Source organism: Muscardinus avellanarius (genome assembly GCF_963383645.1).
Source record: "Muscardinus avellanarius genome assembly, chromosome: 3".
In the NCBI taxonomy this organism is placed as follows: Eukaryota; Metazoa; Chordata; class Mammalia; order Rodentia; family Gliridae; genus Muscardinus; species Muscardinus avellanarius.
This window is the reverse complement of record NC_137788.1, coordinates 103862605-103881367: the sequence shown is the minus strand read 5'-3', so window position 1 is coordinate 103881367 and position 18763 is coordinate 103862605. Positions and strand designations below refer to the sequence as shown.

The following is an 18763-nucleotide window of genomic DNA, read 5'->3' as shown; positions in this document are numbered from 1 at the left end:
TAAGTTTTACTGCTGAATTCAAGATAAAAGGGACTATAGTGTGGGAAGAGATGACGCTTTAAGACAAAACATAACCGTCTTTGCCTTAGAATCTACTGCCTGTACTTTACCCTAGAGAGCTCCCCACCAGTCATGCCACTCACTGTCTACCCTTCAGTCAGACACAGTGTTATGAAATGGCAGTGTGTTATAAAATGTTATACACAATGTTATAAAATGCTCTCCCAGGCGCAGGAGTCCCTTTAACACTGTCATTTCTTTCCTAAGCTATGGCCCTTACTATCTATCTATCTATTTATCTATCTATCTATCTATCTATCTATCTCTATCTACCTATCTATCTATTTTTTTTTAAGGGCTGGGAGTGGAACTCAGAGGCATTCAACCTCTGAGCCACACCCCCTGCCCTATTTTTATTTTTATTTTTTTTTTGTGTGTGTGTGGTACTGGGGTTCCTGGAAGCCCTTCTACCTCTGGCCTATACTCCCAGACCTATTTTATTTTATTATTTTATTTATTATTTATTTATTTATTTATTGCGGGTCTGGGGATGGAACCCAGGGGCATTTGGCCTCCGAGCTACACCCCCTGCCCAAATTTTTTTATTCTTTATTTTGAAACAGTTGCGAAGGGCCTCACTAAGTAGCTGAGGCTGTCTGCGAACCGCGATCCTCCGATCTCAGTCTCCCAAACGCTGGAATTACAAGCGTGTGCCACCACGCCCAGCTCTCAGACTTATTTTATTTTATTTTATTTTATTTTGGTGGTACTGGGGTTCCTGGAAGCCCTTCTATCTCCGGACTACACTCCCAGACCTATTTTTACATTTTTATTTGGAAACAGGGTCTCCTAAGCCAGCGTGCGCGCGGCTGGCTTCGAACCTGCGCGATCCTCCTGTCTCTGCCTCCCAAGCGCGGGGATTACAAGCGTGTGCCACCACGCCCGGCCTCCCAGACTTATTTTATACTTTTTTTATTTTTGGAAACAGGGTCTCTTAAGCCAGCACGGCTGGCTTCGAACCTGTGTGATCCTCCTGTCTCCGCCTCCCAAGCTCACGGATTACAAGCATGCGCCACCACACCAGACTTTATTCTTTATTTTGAAACAGGGTCTCACTGAGTTGAAAAGGGCCTCACTAAGTAGCTGCGGCTGTCTGCAAACCGTGATTCTCCAGTCTCAGTCTCCCAAATAATGGGATTACAAGCATGTGCCACCACGCCCGGCTACTATATTGTTTTTGTTTTTGTTGTACTGAATATTGAACCCAGAGGCATTCTACCTCTGGGCTACACACAGTGTAGCTGGTAGACAGTGAGTGGCATGACTGGTGGGGAGCTCTCTAGGGTAAAGTACAGGCAGTAGATTCTAAGGCAAAGACGGTTATGTTTTGTCTTAAATATACACACAAAGTATAATTTGGACACTGGCTCTAGGAAGCAAATACATTATAGTTGGTCATACAATCCCCCAATTCTGAGCTGGGGGCAGGGGCACATGCCTATAATCTTAGTACTTGGAAGCCTGAAGGTTGGAATTCAGCCTAGGCAACTTAGCAAGATACTCGGCAAGACTCTGTTTTAAGATTTAAAAAAAAGGACTGATGTATAGATCAGAGATAGAAGGCGTCTGGGTTCAACACCGTGTATTTATTTTTTAAAAACCCCTCAATTCTTCCCATAGTGGTGCACACTATGGCATAGTGGTGCACACTTGTAATCCTGGCACCTGGGAGGCTGAGACAGAAAAAAAAAAAAATTCTTATTCAGTTTTAACTAGGACCACATGTGGATTTTTTAAAAATAATTTTTATTGGTGCATTGTAGTCACACATCTTAATGGGATAAAAAAAAAACAACTTGTGGAGATATACATGCATACAACACCCAATCAGACTTACCTAATCCCTAACCCCTTCCCTCCCCCTCCCTCCTTTCCATGCTTGGTTTCCTGATTAACTTTGATATGTTTAAGTACATCATGTGCTTAAAGAATTAAAGAATTTCCCTCTTCCCCTCTCCCATCCCCTCAGATAGGTCACCTTAATTGCTCCTCTAAAGTATCCCATCTAGCTGGGCGTGGTGGCGCACGCTTGTAATCCCCGCACTTGGGAGGCGGAGACAGGAGGATCACACAGGTTCGAAGCCAGCCGCGCTGGCTAAGAGACCCTGTTTCAAAAATATAAAATAGGTCTGGGAGTGTAGCCCGGAGGTAGAAGGACTTCCAGGAATCCCAGTACCACCAAAAATAAAAAATAAAAAAAAAATAAAGTATCCCATCTTCATCTAGAGTTCCTCCTGTTACCCATTTCTCCCTAGTTTTTGCACATTATGAAAAACATCTGATTTCTTATTTTTTGTGACATTTCACTGTAAATGCCATAATTTTGTTCTCCCTTATGGCTGGGCAAAATACCATTGTGTACATATCTCCTAGTTTTGTAATCCGCTTATCTGCTGAAGGACATCTTGGCTGGTTCCACAGTTTGGCAATAATGAACTGTGCAGCTATGAACATGGTTGCTTATGCATTAGTTTGGTATTTTGGTTTTCATTCTCTCTGGTAGATACCCAGAAGTGGTATTGCTGGATCACATGGTAAGTTCATTTTCCTTCCTCCTGGGGATCTTCCATGCTGTTTTCCAAAGTGGTTGTATCAACTTGCAATCACCAAAAATGTATTAGAGCTTCTATTTCTCCACATCCAATCAATTACAGTTTCTTTCTTCCTTGGAAGTTCTTCTTTAAATTTTCACACTTATTCCCACTTACTGAAATCCTGAAAGTCAGAAGGTGAGTAACTTTGACAAGATGATCCACTCACAACCAATTTTTTTTAAATATAGATCACTTGGATCTGAGAATCTGCTGAGAGATGAGGTGAGGCAGCAGCAGCTTCTAGTGCTTCCTGGCCACATGGCTGCAGACACCCACTGGCTCTTTGCTGTAGAGCAGGCCCTGGTCCCAGCCCTGCCGTGTGACAGGCTCTGAGCCCAGCAATGCTGGCTCCAGAGCCGGCCTCGCCATGCAGCAGGCTCCGGGCCCAGCCTCACTGGCTCCAGACCCGGCTCTGGTGCACGGCAGGTTCCAGTCCCCATCACCGTGGGCAGTATGTCTACAGAGGTTCCCATTTTTCTTTTTGGTGGTACTAAGGTTCCTGGAAACCCTTCTACCTCTGGGCCACACTCCCAGATATATATATGTATATATATATATATATATATATTTTTTTTTTTTTTTTAATTTGGAAACAGGGTCTCTTAAACCAGCATGGCTGGCTTTGAACCTGCATCAGTCTGTGTCTTCTGAATCCTGGCCGCCACCATCTTGGTCCATCTCTTCGCTCCCATATTTTAGATAGAAAGTCATGGCTGGAAATGTCTCTGTATGTTGTCCCAATCAGATATTAAACCAAAATCTATTGTCTGGGGTTTCTCAGAGGAATGCATGTCCTATCCGGCTGCTGCCAGCTGTTGCTGCTGCGGCCACAGCCACTGCCATCTTCCACATCCTCCACATGTGTTTTGTTGACTCTGCTGTTCAGACATTGCACAAGAGACTCAATTCAGTTTCTTTTCTGGATGTTACAGTGGAAAGGATTTCAGACCTGCATGCTCCTCTGGGATCACTTCTCCAAAGCTCTTCTTTATGATTTTTTTTTCTACTGAGAATTAAACTCACAGGCATTCTATTTCCAAGCTACATCCCCAACCCAATTTTATTTCTTTATTTGGAAACAGGGTCTCATTAGATTTCTGAGAGCCTCACCAAATTGCTGAGGCTAGCTTTGAACTTGTGATCCTTCTGTCTCAACCTCCCAAATTCTGGGATTATAAGCATATGCCACTAAACCCAGCTCAAAGCTCTTCCGAATAAATGTTTTTGGTGTGTGTGTGTGTGTGTGTGTGTGTGTGTGTGTGTGTGTAAGAGAGAAAGAGAAGAGGGGGGAGGTGTGTGTGGCTTGGAGGTCGAATGCCCCTGGGTTCCATCCCCAAACCCGCAAAAATAAAATAAAATAAAATATTTGTTGGGTACAATGGTGCATAGATAGTCCCAGTACCTGGGATTCTGAGACAGGAGAATCACAGGTGTGAGGGCAGCCTCAGCAATGTAGCAATACTTTCAACAACCTAGTAAGACCCTGTTACAAAATAAAAATAAGATAGAGCTGGGGGTGTAGCTCAGAGGTAGAATGCCTCTGGGTCCAATCCCCAGTTAAAAAAAAAAAGTAGGGCTGGAGGTGATGCTCAGAACAGCCCTGGGTTTCATCTCTAGTACCAAAATAATAAATAAATAAATAAATAAATAAATAAATAAATAAATGAAATGTAAAGTGTTATGGAAAACAATGATGGTTCCTCAAAATATAAAAATAAAATTACTATAAAGCCAAGCAATTCTACTTTATGTCTAAAAGAAGCGAAAGCAAAACCTCAAAAGATTTGTTTTTCCAGTACTGGGAATTAAGCCCACGGGCACGCTACCACTGAGCTATATTTCCCTCCCTCCTAACCCTTTTTATTTTTTATCTTGAAACAGGATGTTGCTAAATGACCATGCACTGGCCTTGAACTTGCCATTCTCCTGCCTCAGCCTTCTGAGTCCCTGGGCCAGGCATGAGCCACCATGAAGAGTACCAATGAGATATTTGAACACCCAGGTTCACAGAAGCAGTATTCATAGTCAACCAAAAGATAAAAGCAACCCAAGAGTCCATCCAAGAATGGTTGGATTAGCAAAATATTGTATGTATATATGTATGCTTGTCTGTATGTGTATAAATATATGTGTGTATGTGTATGTGTGTATTAGCTTCAGAAAGAAATTCTAACACACGGTACAAATGAATGAACCTTGAAGACACTATGCTAAGGTAAATGTCAATCCCCAAGAGACAAATACTATATGATCCCACTAACATGAGTCAAATTCATACAAGCAGAAAGTAGAACCGTTGATAAGGGTTGGGGGAACAAAAGAAAGATTTCTTTAATGAGTATAGAGTTCCAGTTTTGCAAAATGAACTTTGGGAGATGGATGTCTGTGATGGTTGCACAACTTGAATGTGTCTAATACTACTGAACTGTACGCCTACAAAGGGTGACAGAGCTTCGGAGTGGACTCAGTGGTGGAGAGCTGGCCTGGATTGGATGCAGCAAGGTGGGGGTTGAGATGGTAATTTTTTTTGAAAACTAAATTACAAAAAATAATATCTGTGACTGGGTAACAAATCACATCAATCAAAACCAGCAGGGAAAGAAGGACCTGGGACCCGGCCAGCCCGCCCCCATGGCTGTGGGCACCGGGAGCCAAGGGCGTGGCAAGGGCGAGCCGCAGCGCGCCGGGCGAGGCTGCTGGGAAACCTCAGGTTAACGCGGGTCGAGCCGCGGGCGGGCGAGGCCGCCTCTGCGCAGGCGCACTCCCCGGCTGCCCAGGCACAAGCCGCGGGAGAGGCCGCCCCTGCGCAGGCGCAAACCCCGGCTGCCCAGGCACCCTTAGAGCGTGCCGGAAGTGACGCCTGCGACTGACAGGTCCAGGAAGGGCTGAGAGAATCGCGTCGGGCAGCGGGCGGCGCTGGGGTCCTCCGACCGCTATGAGCTGCACCATCGAGAAGATCCTGACAGACGCCAAGACCCTACTGGAGAGGCTGCGGGAGCACGATGCGGCCGCTGAGTCGCTGGTGGACCAGTCGGCCGCGCTGCACCGGCGGGTGGCCGCTATGCGGGAGGCGGGGACGGCGCTGCCTGACCAGGTCGGGCGAGGCGGGGGCCGGCGCCTTGGGTTCTGGGCTCTTGCAGGGAGGGGAGAGAGGGGGAAGCGGGATGCTGGAATGTGTTCGCCTTCCTCAGGCGGTGGTGGCAGCTTTCTGCGGGATCAGGGCTGAGTCCAGCCTCTTGACTTGCATCCGCTGCTGCTCTGTTTACGGCGCGCTTCGTGTGTCTCTGTCCAGTATCAAGAGGACGCAGCCGACGTGAAGGATCTGTCCAAATACAAACCTCATATTCTGCTGTCTCAAGAGAACACACAGATTAGAGACTTGCAGCAGGAGAACAGAGGTTAGTCAGGCCTTTTTGTATATTGTGACTTTTTCACATCCGGTAATAGTATGAAAGTTTTTGCAAAACTGCCTTAAAAGTTTACGGCGGAGCCGGGCGTGGTGGCGCACACTTGTAATCCCAGTACTTGGGAGGCTGAGATAGGAAGATTGCGGTTCGTGGACGGCCTCAGCTACTTAGTGAGGTCCTTTGCAACTCAGTGAGACACTGTTTCAAAAATAATAAAAAATAGGACTGGAGGTGGAGTTTGGAGTTAGAATGCCCCTGGGCTTTATCCTCAGTACCGCAAAAAGAAAAAAGAAAATATTTACAACAGCCCAGCATGATGGCACACTCTTGTAATCCCAGAATTCAGGAGGCTGAGACAGGAGGCCAGTCTCAACTACTTAGTGAGGCCCTCAGCAACTCAGAACCTGTTTCAAAATAAAGAATAAAAAATAGGCCCGGCTGGTGGCGCACGTTTATAACCCCCGCGCTTGGGAGGCGGAGACGGGAGGATCGTGCAGGTTTGAAGCCAGCCTCGCTGGCTTAAGAGACCCTGTTTCCAAAAATAAAAAATAGGTCAGGGAGTGTAGCCCGGAGGTAGAAGGGCTTCCAGGAACCCCAGTACCACCAAAAAAAAAAAAAAAAAAAAGGTTTGGAGGCTGTAGCTCAGAGGTAGAATGACCCTGAGTTCCATCCCCAGTACCGCAAAAAAAAAAAAAAAAAAAAAAAAAAAAAAAAAGTTTTACAGCATGGCTGGGTGTGATGGCGCAGGTTTGTAATCCCAGTACTTGGGAGGCTGAGACAGGAAAATCGCAGGTTCGAGGCCAGTCTAAGTAGATTGGTTTCTTTGGGACTGGGGATTGAAACCAGGGGCATTCTACTTTCCAGCTACACTCCCAGCCCTATTTTATTTTTTATTTTGAGACAGAGTCTCGCGAGGTTGATGAGAGTCTCACTACTTGCTAAGACTATTCTCAAACCTGTGATTCTCCTGTCTCAGCCTCCCAAGTACTGGAATTACAAGTGTGTACCACCACACCTGGCTTCAGTCTAAGTAATTTGTGGAGGCCCTCAGCAATTTAACGAGGACTTTGTTTCAAAGTAAAAATAAAAAATAAGCCAGATGTGGTGGTACACACTTGTAATCCGGGCGCTAGGAAGGCTGAGACAGGAGGATCGTGTGTATTCAAAACCAGCCTCAGGCTGGCTTAAGAGACCCTGTTTCCAAATAAAAAATATAAAATAGGTCTCAGAGTGTAGTCCGGAGGTAGAAGGCCCCTGAATTCCATCCCCAGTGCCATAAATTATATATATATGGTTGGGGGTGTAGTTTGGAGGTAGAATGCCCCTCAGTTCCACCCCCTCAGTTCCACCAAATAAATAAAAAATAAAAAATTCAAAAATAAGCCGGGCGTGGTGGCACACACTTGCAGTCTCAGCATTCGGGAGGCTGATACCCTGAGGATCGCGGTTTGCGGACAGCCTCAGCTACTTAGTGAGCCTGTCCATAACTTAGTGAGAACCTGTTTCAAAATAAAGAAGAGAGCGGGGCATGGTGGCCCACGCTTGTAATCCTAGCATGTGGGAGGCTGAGTCCTGGGAGGCTGAGTCCGTAGGATTGCGATTCACGGACAGCCTTGCTACTTAGTGAGGCCCTCTGTAACTCAGTGAGACCCTGTTTCAAAATAAAGAATAAAAAATAGAGCAGGGGGTGTAGCTCGGAGGTCAAATGCCTCTGGGTTCCATCCCCAAACCCACTAAATAAACAAACAAACAAATAAATAAATAAAAATGAAGAATAAAAAAATAGGGCAAGGGGTATAGCTTGGAGGTCAAATGCCCTTGGGGTCCATCCCAGACCCACAAAAAATAAAATAGAGCTGGGGTTTTGGCTCAAAGGTAGTATGCCCCTCAGTTCAGTCCCCACTACTACCAAAAAAAAAAAGGTTACAAAAGTGCACATCGTACATCCATTTTCAGGTCAATACTTTTGATAAGAGGACTATCCAGTAACCAGTAACAAAGTTTGTCAAATTACCCTTTTAAGGTCATTAACTGATTTTTTTTTCTTTAAATATATAAACAAGGAGGTGCTTGTAGAGTTGAATTATTAGCTTTTTTTTTTTTTTTTTTTTTTTTTTTCCAGGACTGGGGATTGAACCCAGGGGCGTTTCTACCTCTGAGATATACCCCAGCCCTATTTTATTTTTATTTTGAAACAAGTCTTACTAGGTTGAGAATCTTACTACCTGCTGAGGCTGTCCTTAATCCTGTGATCCTCCTGCCTCAATCTCTCAAGTATTGGGATAACAAACGTGCACCACCACACCTGGCTTAGACAGCTTATTTTAAGGCATACCAGATGGAGGCTTGTATAACAAGGGAAACTGCCATCCTCCTGTCTCAGCCTCCCAAGTACTGGAATTACAAGCGTGTGTCACCACACCTGGCTTATATTCTCAAAGATTTAAATTTTAATATTCAGATATTAGTGAGATAAGTTTTAAAGTTAAGATTCATAATGCAGTTAAAAATTAGCCTCAGAAATTAAATGATTGGCTTGTATTTTCACAGAAATTAACTCAAACCATGTTTTTTTTTGTTGTTGTTGCTGTTGTTTTGGGGTTTGGGGGGTATTAGGGATTGAACCCAGCGGCATTCTGCCTCTAAGCCACGCCTCCAGCCCTATTTTATTTTGAATCGGCTCACCAAGTTGCTGAGGCTGGCTTCAAACCTGTGATCCTCCCGTCTCAGTCTCCCGACTGGGAGTAATCCCGAGTACTGGGATTACAGGCATATGCTACCACACCCAGATCAAACCTTCTTTTCAGATTACACATCCTATGTTATTTTTGTGCTATTGGGGATTGAACCCAGGGACATTCGACCTCTGAGGTATACCCCAACTCAATTTTATTTATTTATTTATCTATTTATTTATTTTATTTTTATTTATTTATTGGTGGTACTGGGGTTCCTGAAAACCCTTCTACCTCCGGGCTACACTCCCAGACCTATTTTTATATTTTTAAATTTGGAAACAGGGTCTCTTAAGCCAGCACGGCTGGCTTCGAACCTGCATGATCCTCCTGTCTCAGCCTTCCAAGCACGGGAATTATAAGCGTGCGCCACCACGCCCTGCTCCAATTTTATTTTTTTATTCTTTTTTTTTTTTTTCTTTGTGGTACTGGAGATGGACTCCAGGGGCAGTCAGTCTACCTCCGAATTACACTCCCAACCCTATTTTTATTCTGTATTTTGAAACCAGGGCCTCACTAAATTGCAAAGGGCCTTACTAAGTAGCCGAGGCTGTCCTCAAACCGTGATCCTCCAGTCTCAGCTTCCCAAATGCTAGGATTACAAGCATATGTCACCACGCCCAGTTTATTTTTTATTCTTTAAAACAAAGTCTTGCTAAGTTGCTGAGAATCTTACTAAGTTACTGAGGCTGGACTGAAACCTGCAGTACTCCTGTTTCAGCCTCCCAAGTACTAAGATTAATAGCATGCACCACCATACCTGGCTATCCTGTATTATTTCTACCAAACTGCAGTGCCTCCTCCTTAAAAGCTATTTTTTATTTTTTATTTAAACTTAAAAGTTTGGTTTTGTAAACACTGCCTTACAACTTCAGATTCATAAAATGTCTCGGAGTGACATAAAAGTCCAGCTGTTAACAGTTTGCCTTTGGGATCTTTCTCTTGGACATCACTGCCAAGGCCTTTTGTTTTGTTTCTGTTAGAGCTTTGGGTTTCCTTGGAGGAACATCAGGATGCTTTGGAACTCATCATGAGCAAGTACCGGAAACAGATGTTACAGTTGATGGTTGCTAAAAAAGCAGTGGATGCTGAACCCGTCCTGAAAGCTCACCAGTCTCATTCTGCAGTAAGAAACTGTAATGAATAAGTTCTAAACTAACGGCATTGAAGTTTCGAGATTGTTTTAGTTAGTGTAAGCTTGTTTTCCTTTTTTGTTTAGCATATTTGTTATTTCCTACACCATGGTTTTTAAAGATATGAATAGGAAGAATGGGATAAGGGACTATTCAGGGCCTGTTGACTGGGACTCCGATTCCACCACCACCCCAGTATCTCTTTTCAAGATGTTAACGAATGCTTTGTTCTTCCACCGAGTATAAAGCCAGTTAGGGTTCAAGGTGCTCAGTGTTCAAGATGCTCGGTAAACACTTGGTTGGTTATTGTATATGTTACTGAACTGTAAGCTTGGATATAAGGAGAATGAAGTCATATTTTACCTCTGAAATGGTACCTGGTTTGAGCCGGGCGTGGTGGCGCCCGCTTGTAATCCCAGCACTCGGGAGGCTGAGACAGGAGGATCACACAGGTTTGAAGCCAGCCTCAGCTATTTAGTAAGGCTCTCAGCAACTTAGTGAGACCCTGTTTCCAAATAAAGAATAAAAAATTGGGCTGGGGGTGCTGCACGCTGTGATCCCCATACTTGGGAGGCTGAGATAGGAGGATGGCAGGTTCCACGTGAGACCCTGTTTCAAAATAAAAAATAAAATAGGGCTTGGGGTGTAGCATGGAACTAGAATGTCTCTGGACTCAATCCCCAATATCATACACACACACACACACACACACACACACACACACACACGAATAAATAAATAAAAATAAAAAATTAAAATAGGGCTAGGGATATAGCTCAGAGGTAGATTACCCCTGGGCTCAATCCTCAGTACCACAAAATATAAAATAAAATACATAAAAAAGACAAGTTTCATCTTAGATTCCACTAAATGCACATGAAAATTTTTTGAAAGCCAGGTGTGGTGGCACACACTTGTAATCCCAGCATATGGGAGGCTGAGATAGGAGGATTGTTGTTTACGAACAGCTTCAGCTACTTAGTGAAGCCCTTTGCAACTCAGTGAAACCCTGTTTCAAAATAAAGAATAAAACATGGGGATGTAAGTCAGGCATGATGGTACATGCTTGTAATCCCAGTATTTGAATGGCTGAGACAGGAGGATTATAGTTCGTGGGCAGCCTCAGCTACTTAATGAGGCACTTTGCAACTCAGTGAAACCCTGTATCAAAATAAAAAATAGGGCTGGGGGTGTAGCTCAGAGGTAGAATGCCCCTGGGTTCCATCCCCAGTACCGCCAAAAAAAAAAAAAAAAAAAAAGTTTTAGAGAGCAGGGATATTTTAATATTTTGAATGCCTTTCATTTGAAAGAGAAAAATTAATTTTATTTAAAAGAATTGATTTTATTTTCTCTGGTCCAGAGGAGAAAACTTGAAGGAGGCAAGAGTTTAGTTCATGTAAAATACTTTCTAGGGGGATATGGTGATACTCACCCGTAATCTCAGCACTTCAGAGGCTGAGTCAGGAGGATCACAGGTTTTCCAGATCAAAAATAAGGTCTAGACATCTTGGAAGTAGAATACCCCTGAGTTCAATCCCTGTACCCTGCAACACACAAAATAACAATAATAATAATATAATACTTATATTAAATAGGGCTGGGAGGGTAGCTCAGAGGTAGTGTGTCCCTGGGTTCAATCCCTAGTTACCCCCTCCAGTACCTTCTAAGAGATATATCCAAAGATAAAGGTGCCTGGTACTGTACTAAGCTTCCTGCCAAGTATTCAAATTTAAGTTGAACAGCCATTTAATGTCCAATATCCAATGGATAATTAGACTATAATTAATCTTTTGAAAATGAAAATTATTTGTGAATACCACAAACTTAGTTTATTATAATTCAGATTATAGTGTAATTTCTGTAGCATAGCTTAAATGAACATTTTGATTCTTTTTTGGGGAGGGGGTACTGGGGATTGAACCCAGGGGCATCCTATCTCCAAGCTACACTCCCAGCCCTTTTTATTCTTTGTTTGGAAGCAAGGTCTCACTAGGTTGCTGAGAGCCTTGCTGTGTTGCTGAGGCTGCCCTCAAACCTGCAATCCTGCTGTCTCAGCCTCCCAAGTACTGGGATGTACCACCACGCCTGGCTCTTAAATGAATTTTCCAAGATCATATTGCACATGATATCATAGGCTTCGTGTCTATAGAAAATAACATTTTCTCATTTTTCTTCCTTAATATTTTCATAGGAAATCGAGAGTCAGATTGACAGGATCTGTGAAATGGGAGAAGTGATGAGGAAAGCAGTTCAGGTGGATGATGACCAGTTCTGTAAGATTCAGGAAAAACTAGCCCAATTAGAGGTAAGGTTCACAAAAAAATTTAGGTTCACAAGAAAAGCATCTAGAAGGTGTGCCATCACTGTCCTGCCACTGAAATACATTGATGTTTTCTGTGTGCTCATGATTTAAAATTATAACTCCTCCTTCTTACTCTTTTCAGGAAAGGAAATGTAGTAAACAATAATCAATTTAGCTATCAACTACATATTGGCAGAAGTTGAAATAATATTTTGAGGGGGTATATCAAGTAAAGGTACAGGTTAGCCGGGCGTGGTGGCGCACACTTGTAATCCCCGCGCTTGGGAGGCGGAGGGAGACAGGAGGATCGCGCTGGTTCGTAGCCAGCCTTGCTGGTTTAAGAGACCCTGTTTCCAAATAAAAAGTATAAAATAGGTCTGGGAGTGTAGCCCAGAGGTAGAAGGGCTTCCAGGAACCCAGTACCACCAAAAAAAAAAAAAAAAAAAAAAAAAAGAAGGTACAGGTTATATGTAAGCCAAAAATCCCTCATCTGCCATAGGAAGTCAAATAGGGCCAGGTGTGGTGGCGCACACCTGTAAGCCCAGTACTTGGGAGGCTGAGACAGGAGAATCACAGGTTCAAAGCCAGCCTCAGCAACTTAGTGAAGCTCTCAGCAATTTAATGAGACCCTATTTCTATATTAAAATAAAATAGGGCTAGGGCTATACCTTAGAGGTAGAATGCCCTTGGGGGTCAGTCCCTACCATCTCACACACGTGCTCACAGGAAGTCAAATAAATAATGTGTAAAATTGAAGATTGGGAAATAGCAGTATAGCTGGGTGTGGTGATGTATACCTGTAATCCCAGTACTTGGGAGGCTGAGACAGGAGGACTGCAGGTTCGAGGACAGCCTCAGCAACTTAGTGAGACCATGTTTTTTTTTTTTTATTTGTTTTGTTTTGTTGGTGGTACTGGGGTTCCTGGAAACCTTTCTACCTCTGGGCTACACTCCCAGACCTATTTTATATTTTTATTTGGAAACAGGATCTCTTAAGCCAGCAAGGCGGGCTTCCAACCTGCACGATCCTCCTGTCTCTGCCTTCCAAGAGCGGGGATTACAAGCATGCGCCACCACACCTGGCGTGAGACCATGTTTTGAAATAAAACAATTTTTAAGGGCTGGGGTAGAACGCCCCTAGATTCAATTCTCGGTATCCCCCCTAAAAAGTATTCACGAAAGAGAACAAAACCAAAGAAAGACTGTTTTTTTTTTTATAAGTCTTAATTTTTAAAGCTATTTTCAAGTATTTTTTGTTTGTTTTGTCAGAACTGGGGATGAAACCCAGCAACATTCTACCTCTGAGCTACGCCTCCAGTCCTATTTTTTATTCTTTAATTTGAAACATTCTAAGCTGTGGAGGGCCTCACACAAATCTGGCGGTGAACCTTTCAGCCTCCCAAGTACTGGGATTACAAGCATGTGCCACTATACCTGGCTTTCAATATATATATATATATATATATATATATAATTTCAAGTAATATATATTTCAAGTAAAATATATATATATACGTACATTTTGTGTGTGTATGTGGAGGGGAGTGGCTCTGGGGATGGAACCCAGAGGCATTCTACCTCTAAGCTACACCCCCAGACCTATTTTTTACTCTTTATTTTGAATGGGGTCTCACTGAGTTGTAAAGGGCCTCACTAAATAGCAGCTGAGGCTGTCCTCGAACCACGCAATCCTCCCATCTCAGCCTCCCAAATGCTGGGATTACAAGCATGTGCTACCATGCATGGCTCAAGTAATATTTTTTTTTTAAGTAAGAATATGTTACAAAAGAAAAGCCTAGGGTAATAGTATGCTCATAAGATTATTCAGGGAAAACATTTCAGTAGCCAGGCACAGTGGCAAATGCCTGTACTCCTGTACCTTGAAGGCTGAGGCAAGAGAATGGCAATACCATGTTTAAAAAAAAAAATTCAAGATTGCAGATTCAAAACCAGCTTCAGAAATTAAGTGAGACTTGCAGCAACAGAGCCAAACTGTGTTTCAAAATAATAAATAAGCCGGGCGTGGTGGCGCACGCTTGTAATCCCAGCATTCAGGAGGCAGAGACCAGAGGATCATGGTTCGTGGACAGCCTCAGCTACTTAGTGAGGCCCTCTGCAACTTAATGAGACCCTGTTTCAAAATAAAGAATAAAAAACAGGGCAGGGGGTGTAGCTCAGAGGTTGAATCCCCTAGGTTCCGTCCCCAGAACCGCAAAATAAATAAATAAATAAGTAAATAAATAAATATAAAAATAAAAAATAAAAAGGAGGAGCTGGACGAGCCGGGCATGGTGGCACATGCTTGTAATCCCAGCATTCGGGAGGCTGAGGCTGAAGGATCACAGTTCGCGACAGCCTCAGCTACTTAGGCCCTCTGCAACTTAGTGAGACCCTGATTCAAAATAAAGAATAAGGGGCCGGGATGTAGCTCAGTGGCAAAGCGCCTGCTTTGCAGGTGTGGCGCTCTGGGTTCGATCCCCGGTTCAAAAAAAAAAAAAAAAAAAAAAGACAAAATAAAGAATAAAAAATAGGGCAGGGGGTATAACTTGGAGGTCAAATGCCCTTGGGTTCCATCCCCAGACCCGCAAAAAAAAAAAAAAAAGGAGGCGGTGGTGTATGTGGTGGCACATGCTTGGGAGTACTTGGAGGCTGAGAGAGGAGGATTGCAGGTTAGAAGGCAGCCTCAACAATTTAGTGAGGCACTCCACAATTTAGTGGACCCTGTTACCAAGTAAGAAATAAAATCGGGTTGGGCATTTAGCTCAGAGGTAAAATGCTTCTGGTTTCACTCCCCAGTGCCATAATAAATAAATAACTGACTGACTGGGGTTTTGCTCAGAGGTAGAATGCTCTTGGGTTCAATCCCTAGTACTACAAAAAATAAAATATAGCGAACAGAAAAAAGGCCACTGAAAAGAAAACTAGTACTTTCATAATATGAAATGGAGTTGAGTGCGGTGGCTCATGCTTGTAATCCCAGTACTTGGGAGGCTCAGACAGAAGGATTGCAAATTCGTGCCCAGGCTCAGTTACTTAATGAGGCCCTCTACAACTTACTAAGACCCTGCTTCAAAATAAAGAATGAACTAGGGCTCAGGGTGTAGTTTAGAGATAAAATGCCCCTGAATTCAATCCCCAGTACCACAAAAAAGTAAATACATTTTTGAACACATATAAAATGGTAGGTAAATGCTAGAAGAAAGATACAGAGTAAAACGAGGAAGTAATTTATATGGTAGATTTTTTTCTTTTTTTTTTTTTTACGGGTCTGGGGATAGAACCCAGGGGCATTTGACCTCTGAGCTACACTCCCTGCCCTACTTTTTATTCTTTCTTTCTTTCTTTCTTTCTTTCTTTCTTTCTTTCTTTCTTTCTTTCTTTCTTTCTTTCCTTGTGGTACTGGGGTTCCCGGAAACTTTCTACCTCCGGGCTACACTCCCAGAACTATTTTTTATATTTTTTTATTTGGAAACAGGGACTCTTAAGCCAGGGAGGCTGGCTTCGAACCTGCACGATCCTCCTGTCTCCGCCTCCCAAGCTCGGGGATTACAAGCGTGCGCCACCATAAAATGCCAGGCTTATTCTTTATTTTGAAACAGGGTCTCACTAAGTTGCGGAGAACCTAAGTAGCTGAGGCTGGCTGGGAACTGTGATCCTCCCATCTCAGCCTCCCAAATGCTGGGATTACAAGTGTGCGCCACCACGCCCGGCTCTATGGTAGATTTCTTGACCAGGGGCTCTAACTTCCTGGTTAACTGGAAATGCTGTGGTTTGCCAGAATTTCCTGCAGAGAGAATAAAGATGAAGAGTTGCAAGCTACCCTATCTGGAAATCAAAAGAAATGGCATGTCCCAAGCTGGATTTGGGAGTTAGTTAAGCGATAGAGTAAATATATCTATACTAACCCTGACCTGTCTCAGTTATTGAAATAGCCCTAAGCAAACCTAGGGGCATTCTGCCTCTGAGCTGCAAAACTCAGGCCTATTTTTTTGTGGTTTTGTGGTTTTTTGTTTTGTTTTTGCAGTACTGGGGATAGAACCCAAGGGCATCCTACCATCCAGCTCTATTTCTTTATTCTTCTTTTTTTTTTTTTTTTTTTTTTTTGCATTCGACCTCCGAACTACACCCCCTGCCCTATTTTTTATTCTTTATTTTGAAACCAGGTCTCACCGAGTTGCAGAGGGCCTCACTAAGTAGCTAAGGCTGTCCGAGAACTGCGATCCTCGTCTCAGTCTCCCGAATACTGGGATTACAAGCGTGAGCCACCATACCCGGCTTTATTCTTTATTTTTGAAACAGGGTCTCACTGAGTTCCAAAGGGGCCTCACTAAGTAGTAGCTGAGGCTGTCCTTGAACCATGATCCTCCCATCTCAGCCTCCCAAATGCTGGGTATTACAAGCATGTGCCACCACACCTGGCTTATTTTTTAGTGTTTATTTTGAAACAGTGTTTCACTGAGTTGCAAAGGGCCTTACTAAGTAGTAGCTGAGGCTGTCTGGTGAACTGTGATTCTCCTGTTTTAGCCTCCCAAATGCTGGGATTACAAGCTGGCTTACTAAATATTTTAAGTGGGAAAAATATGGCCATCAGAATCAGACTACAGTACCATATTCATGTTGTCTGGATGTGGAAAAGTTGCGGGAGTTTAATGCGCCTTAGCATCCTCATCTTAAAATATGGATCTAGGCAATGATACTTACCCTACAGATTTGAAATAAAATATATAATACACCCATATGGTACCTGGCCTTATGCTCAGTAAGTGGTTTCTCAGCTGGGCATGGTGGCACAAACCTGTAATCCCAATACTTGGGAGGCTGAGACAGGAGGATCAGCAGATTCAAGGACAGCCTTAGCAACTTAACTGAGATTCTCAGAAATTTAGCAAGACTCTGTTTCCAAATAAAAAATAAAATCTATAGCCTGAAGATAGAAGGCCTCTCGGTTCTATCCCCAGTACCATGAATAAGAAAGAAAGAAAGATGGTAAAACTTGGTGGGAACCATGAAGGGTTTGGCAAGACAGTAAATTCCTCAAGTGGAGAGGGACCTTGTTTTTCTTTCATAGTCCTAACACTTGGCAAGTAGAAATTAATTAGCAACTATAAAATTAATAAGTAATATTTTAGGAATTCATCAGCTTATTTCCTTAAACCTTTAAAAGTAGCCAGGTGTTGACTGGGCTTAGTGATGCACACTTGTGATTTCAACATTCAGGAGGCGGAGACTGGAGGATTGCAGTTCTCAAATAACCTCAGCTACTTAGGCCCTTCGTAACTCAGTGTGACCTGGTTTCAAAAAATAAAAAAGATGTCAGGTGTGGTGGTTCACACTTTTAATCCCCGCGCTTGGGAGGCTGAGACAGGAGGATTGCACAGGTTGGAAGCCAGCCTTAGCTACTTAGTGAGGCTCTTAGCAACTTAGTGAGACCCTGTTTCTAAATAAAGTATAAAATAGGTCTGGGAGTATAGCCCGGAGGTAGAAAAGCCCCTGGGTTCCACCCCCCAGTACCACAAAAAAATAAAAATGACTAAAAAATAGGGCTGAGGGTGTAGCTCGAAGGTAGAATGCTCTTCGGTTCCATCCCCAGTACCGGAGGGGAAAAAAAATTAGCCAGGTGTGATTGCAGGACAGCCTCTGCAACTTAGTGAGGCTCTCAGCAGCTTACTTTGCTTCCAAATAAAAAAATGAAATAGGGCTGGGGATATAGCTTGGAGGTAACCCATCAAAAAAAAAAAAAAGAAAAGAAAAAACTTAAAACTTATGTTTTCTGTTCCTGGCCCCAAACAATGTGACAGATTTGACAGTAAAAATACAGGAAATAAAGATATGACCTTTCTTTTTTTCCAGCTTGAAAATAAGGAACTTCGAGAATTATTGTCTATCAGCAGTGAGTCTCTTCAGGTGAGAAAGGAAAACTCAGTGGATACCGCTTCTCAACCAATCAAATAACTACACTTCTGAAGGAGGAAGATTGTCTATCAAGGAAGGAAGTTATCTTCTCATCTGAGTATTGTCTATTCAGTGTCTTGCCTTACACTTGATTTAGTGTTGATTTAAGGTATCAGGTGGCAGTTTAGAATTCCCAATCAATATTGGCTGTCCACAAAACAGTTGCAGGGTGTATTAGTGTGTATACACACTGAGTTTTGCCATTCCTTTCTCTAAAAAATTGGTTTTAATTTTCATTTCTGGGACCTTGATTTTTATAATCTATTTTCAACTCACTGTCCACATCTCTAACACTTTGAGCATTTCTTTTTCATCCAGTAACTTTATTTTATATAGTGTTGTTAAATATACATCTAAGAATTTTAAGAGCTACAGCTTTTTAAATCTATTTGGCATATACCTGGATTTGTTTTCATTTGACAAAAAGTAACGTGATTGATTCCACAAAACCAGATTGACATTCCCTGATTTGCAATGTCATTCACCTGTGAAGGTTTGCGTCTCTCTGGTGCTAGGAGTTGGCACTCTGTGTTGGAGTGTCTTTACTCTTAATTTGAGAGAACCTACTGCTAGTCCCCAA

At 43.0% G+C, this 18763-nt stretch overlaps 1 protein-coding gene across 1 annotated transcript; it reads left to right on the top strand.

The window, feature by feature from the left end:
• Positions 1 to 5589: 5589 nt before the first annotated feature.
• SIKE1 (suppressor of IKBKE 1) lies at positions 5590 to 18183 on the top strand (the record flags this gene model as incomplete). The annotated part of the gene is made up of 5 exons (XM_080692850.1): positions 5590 to 5748; positions 5947 to 6052; positions 9780 to 9922; positions 12121 to 12234; positions 18082 to 18183. The coding sequence occupies 5 exons, from the start codon at positions 5590 to 5592 to the stop codon at positions 18181 to 18183; spliced, it is 624 nt and encodes a 207-aa protein (XP_080548976.1).
• Positions 18184 to 18763: the final 580 nt, after the last annotated feature.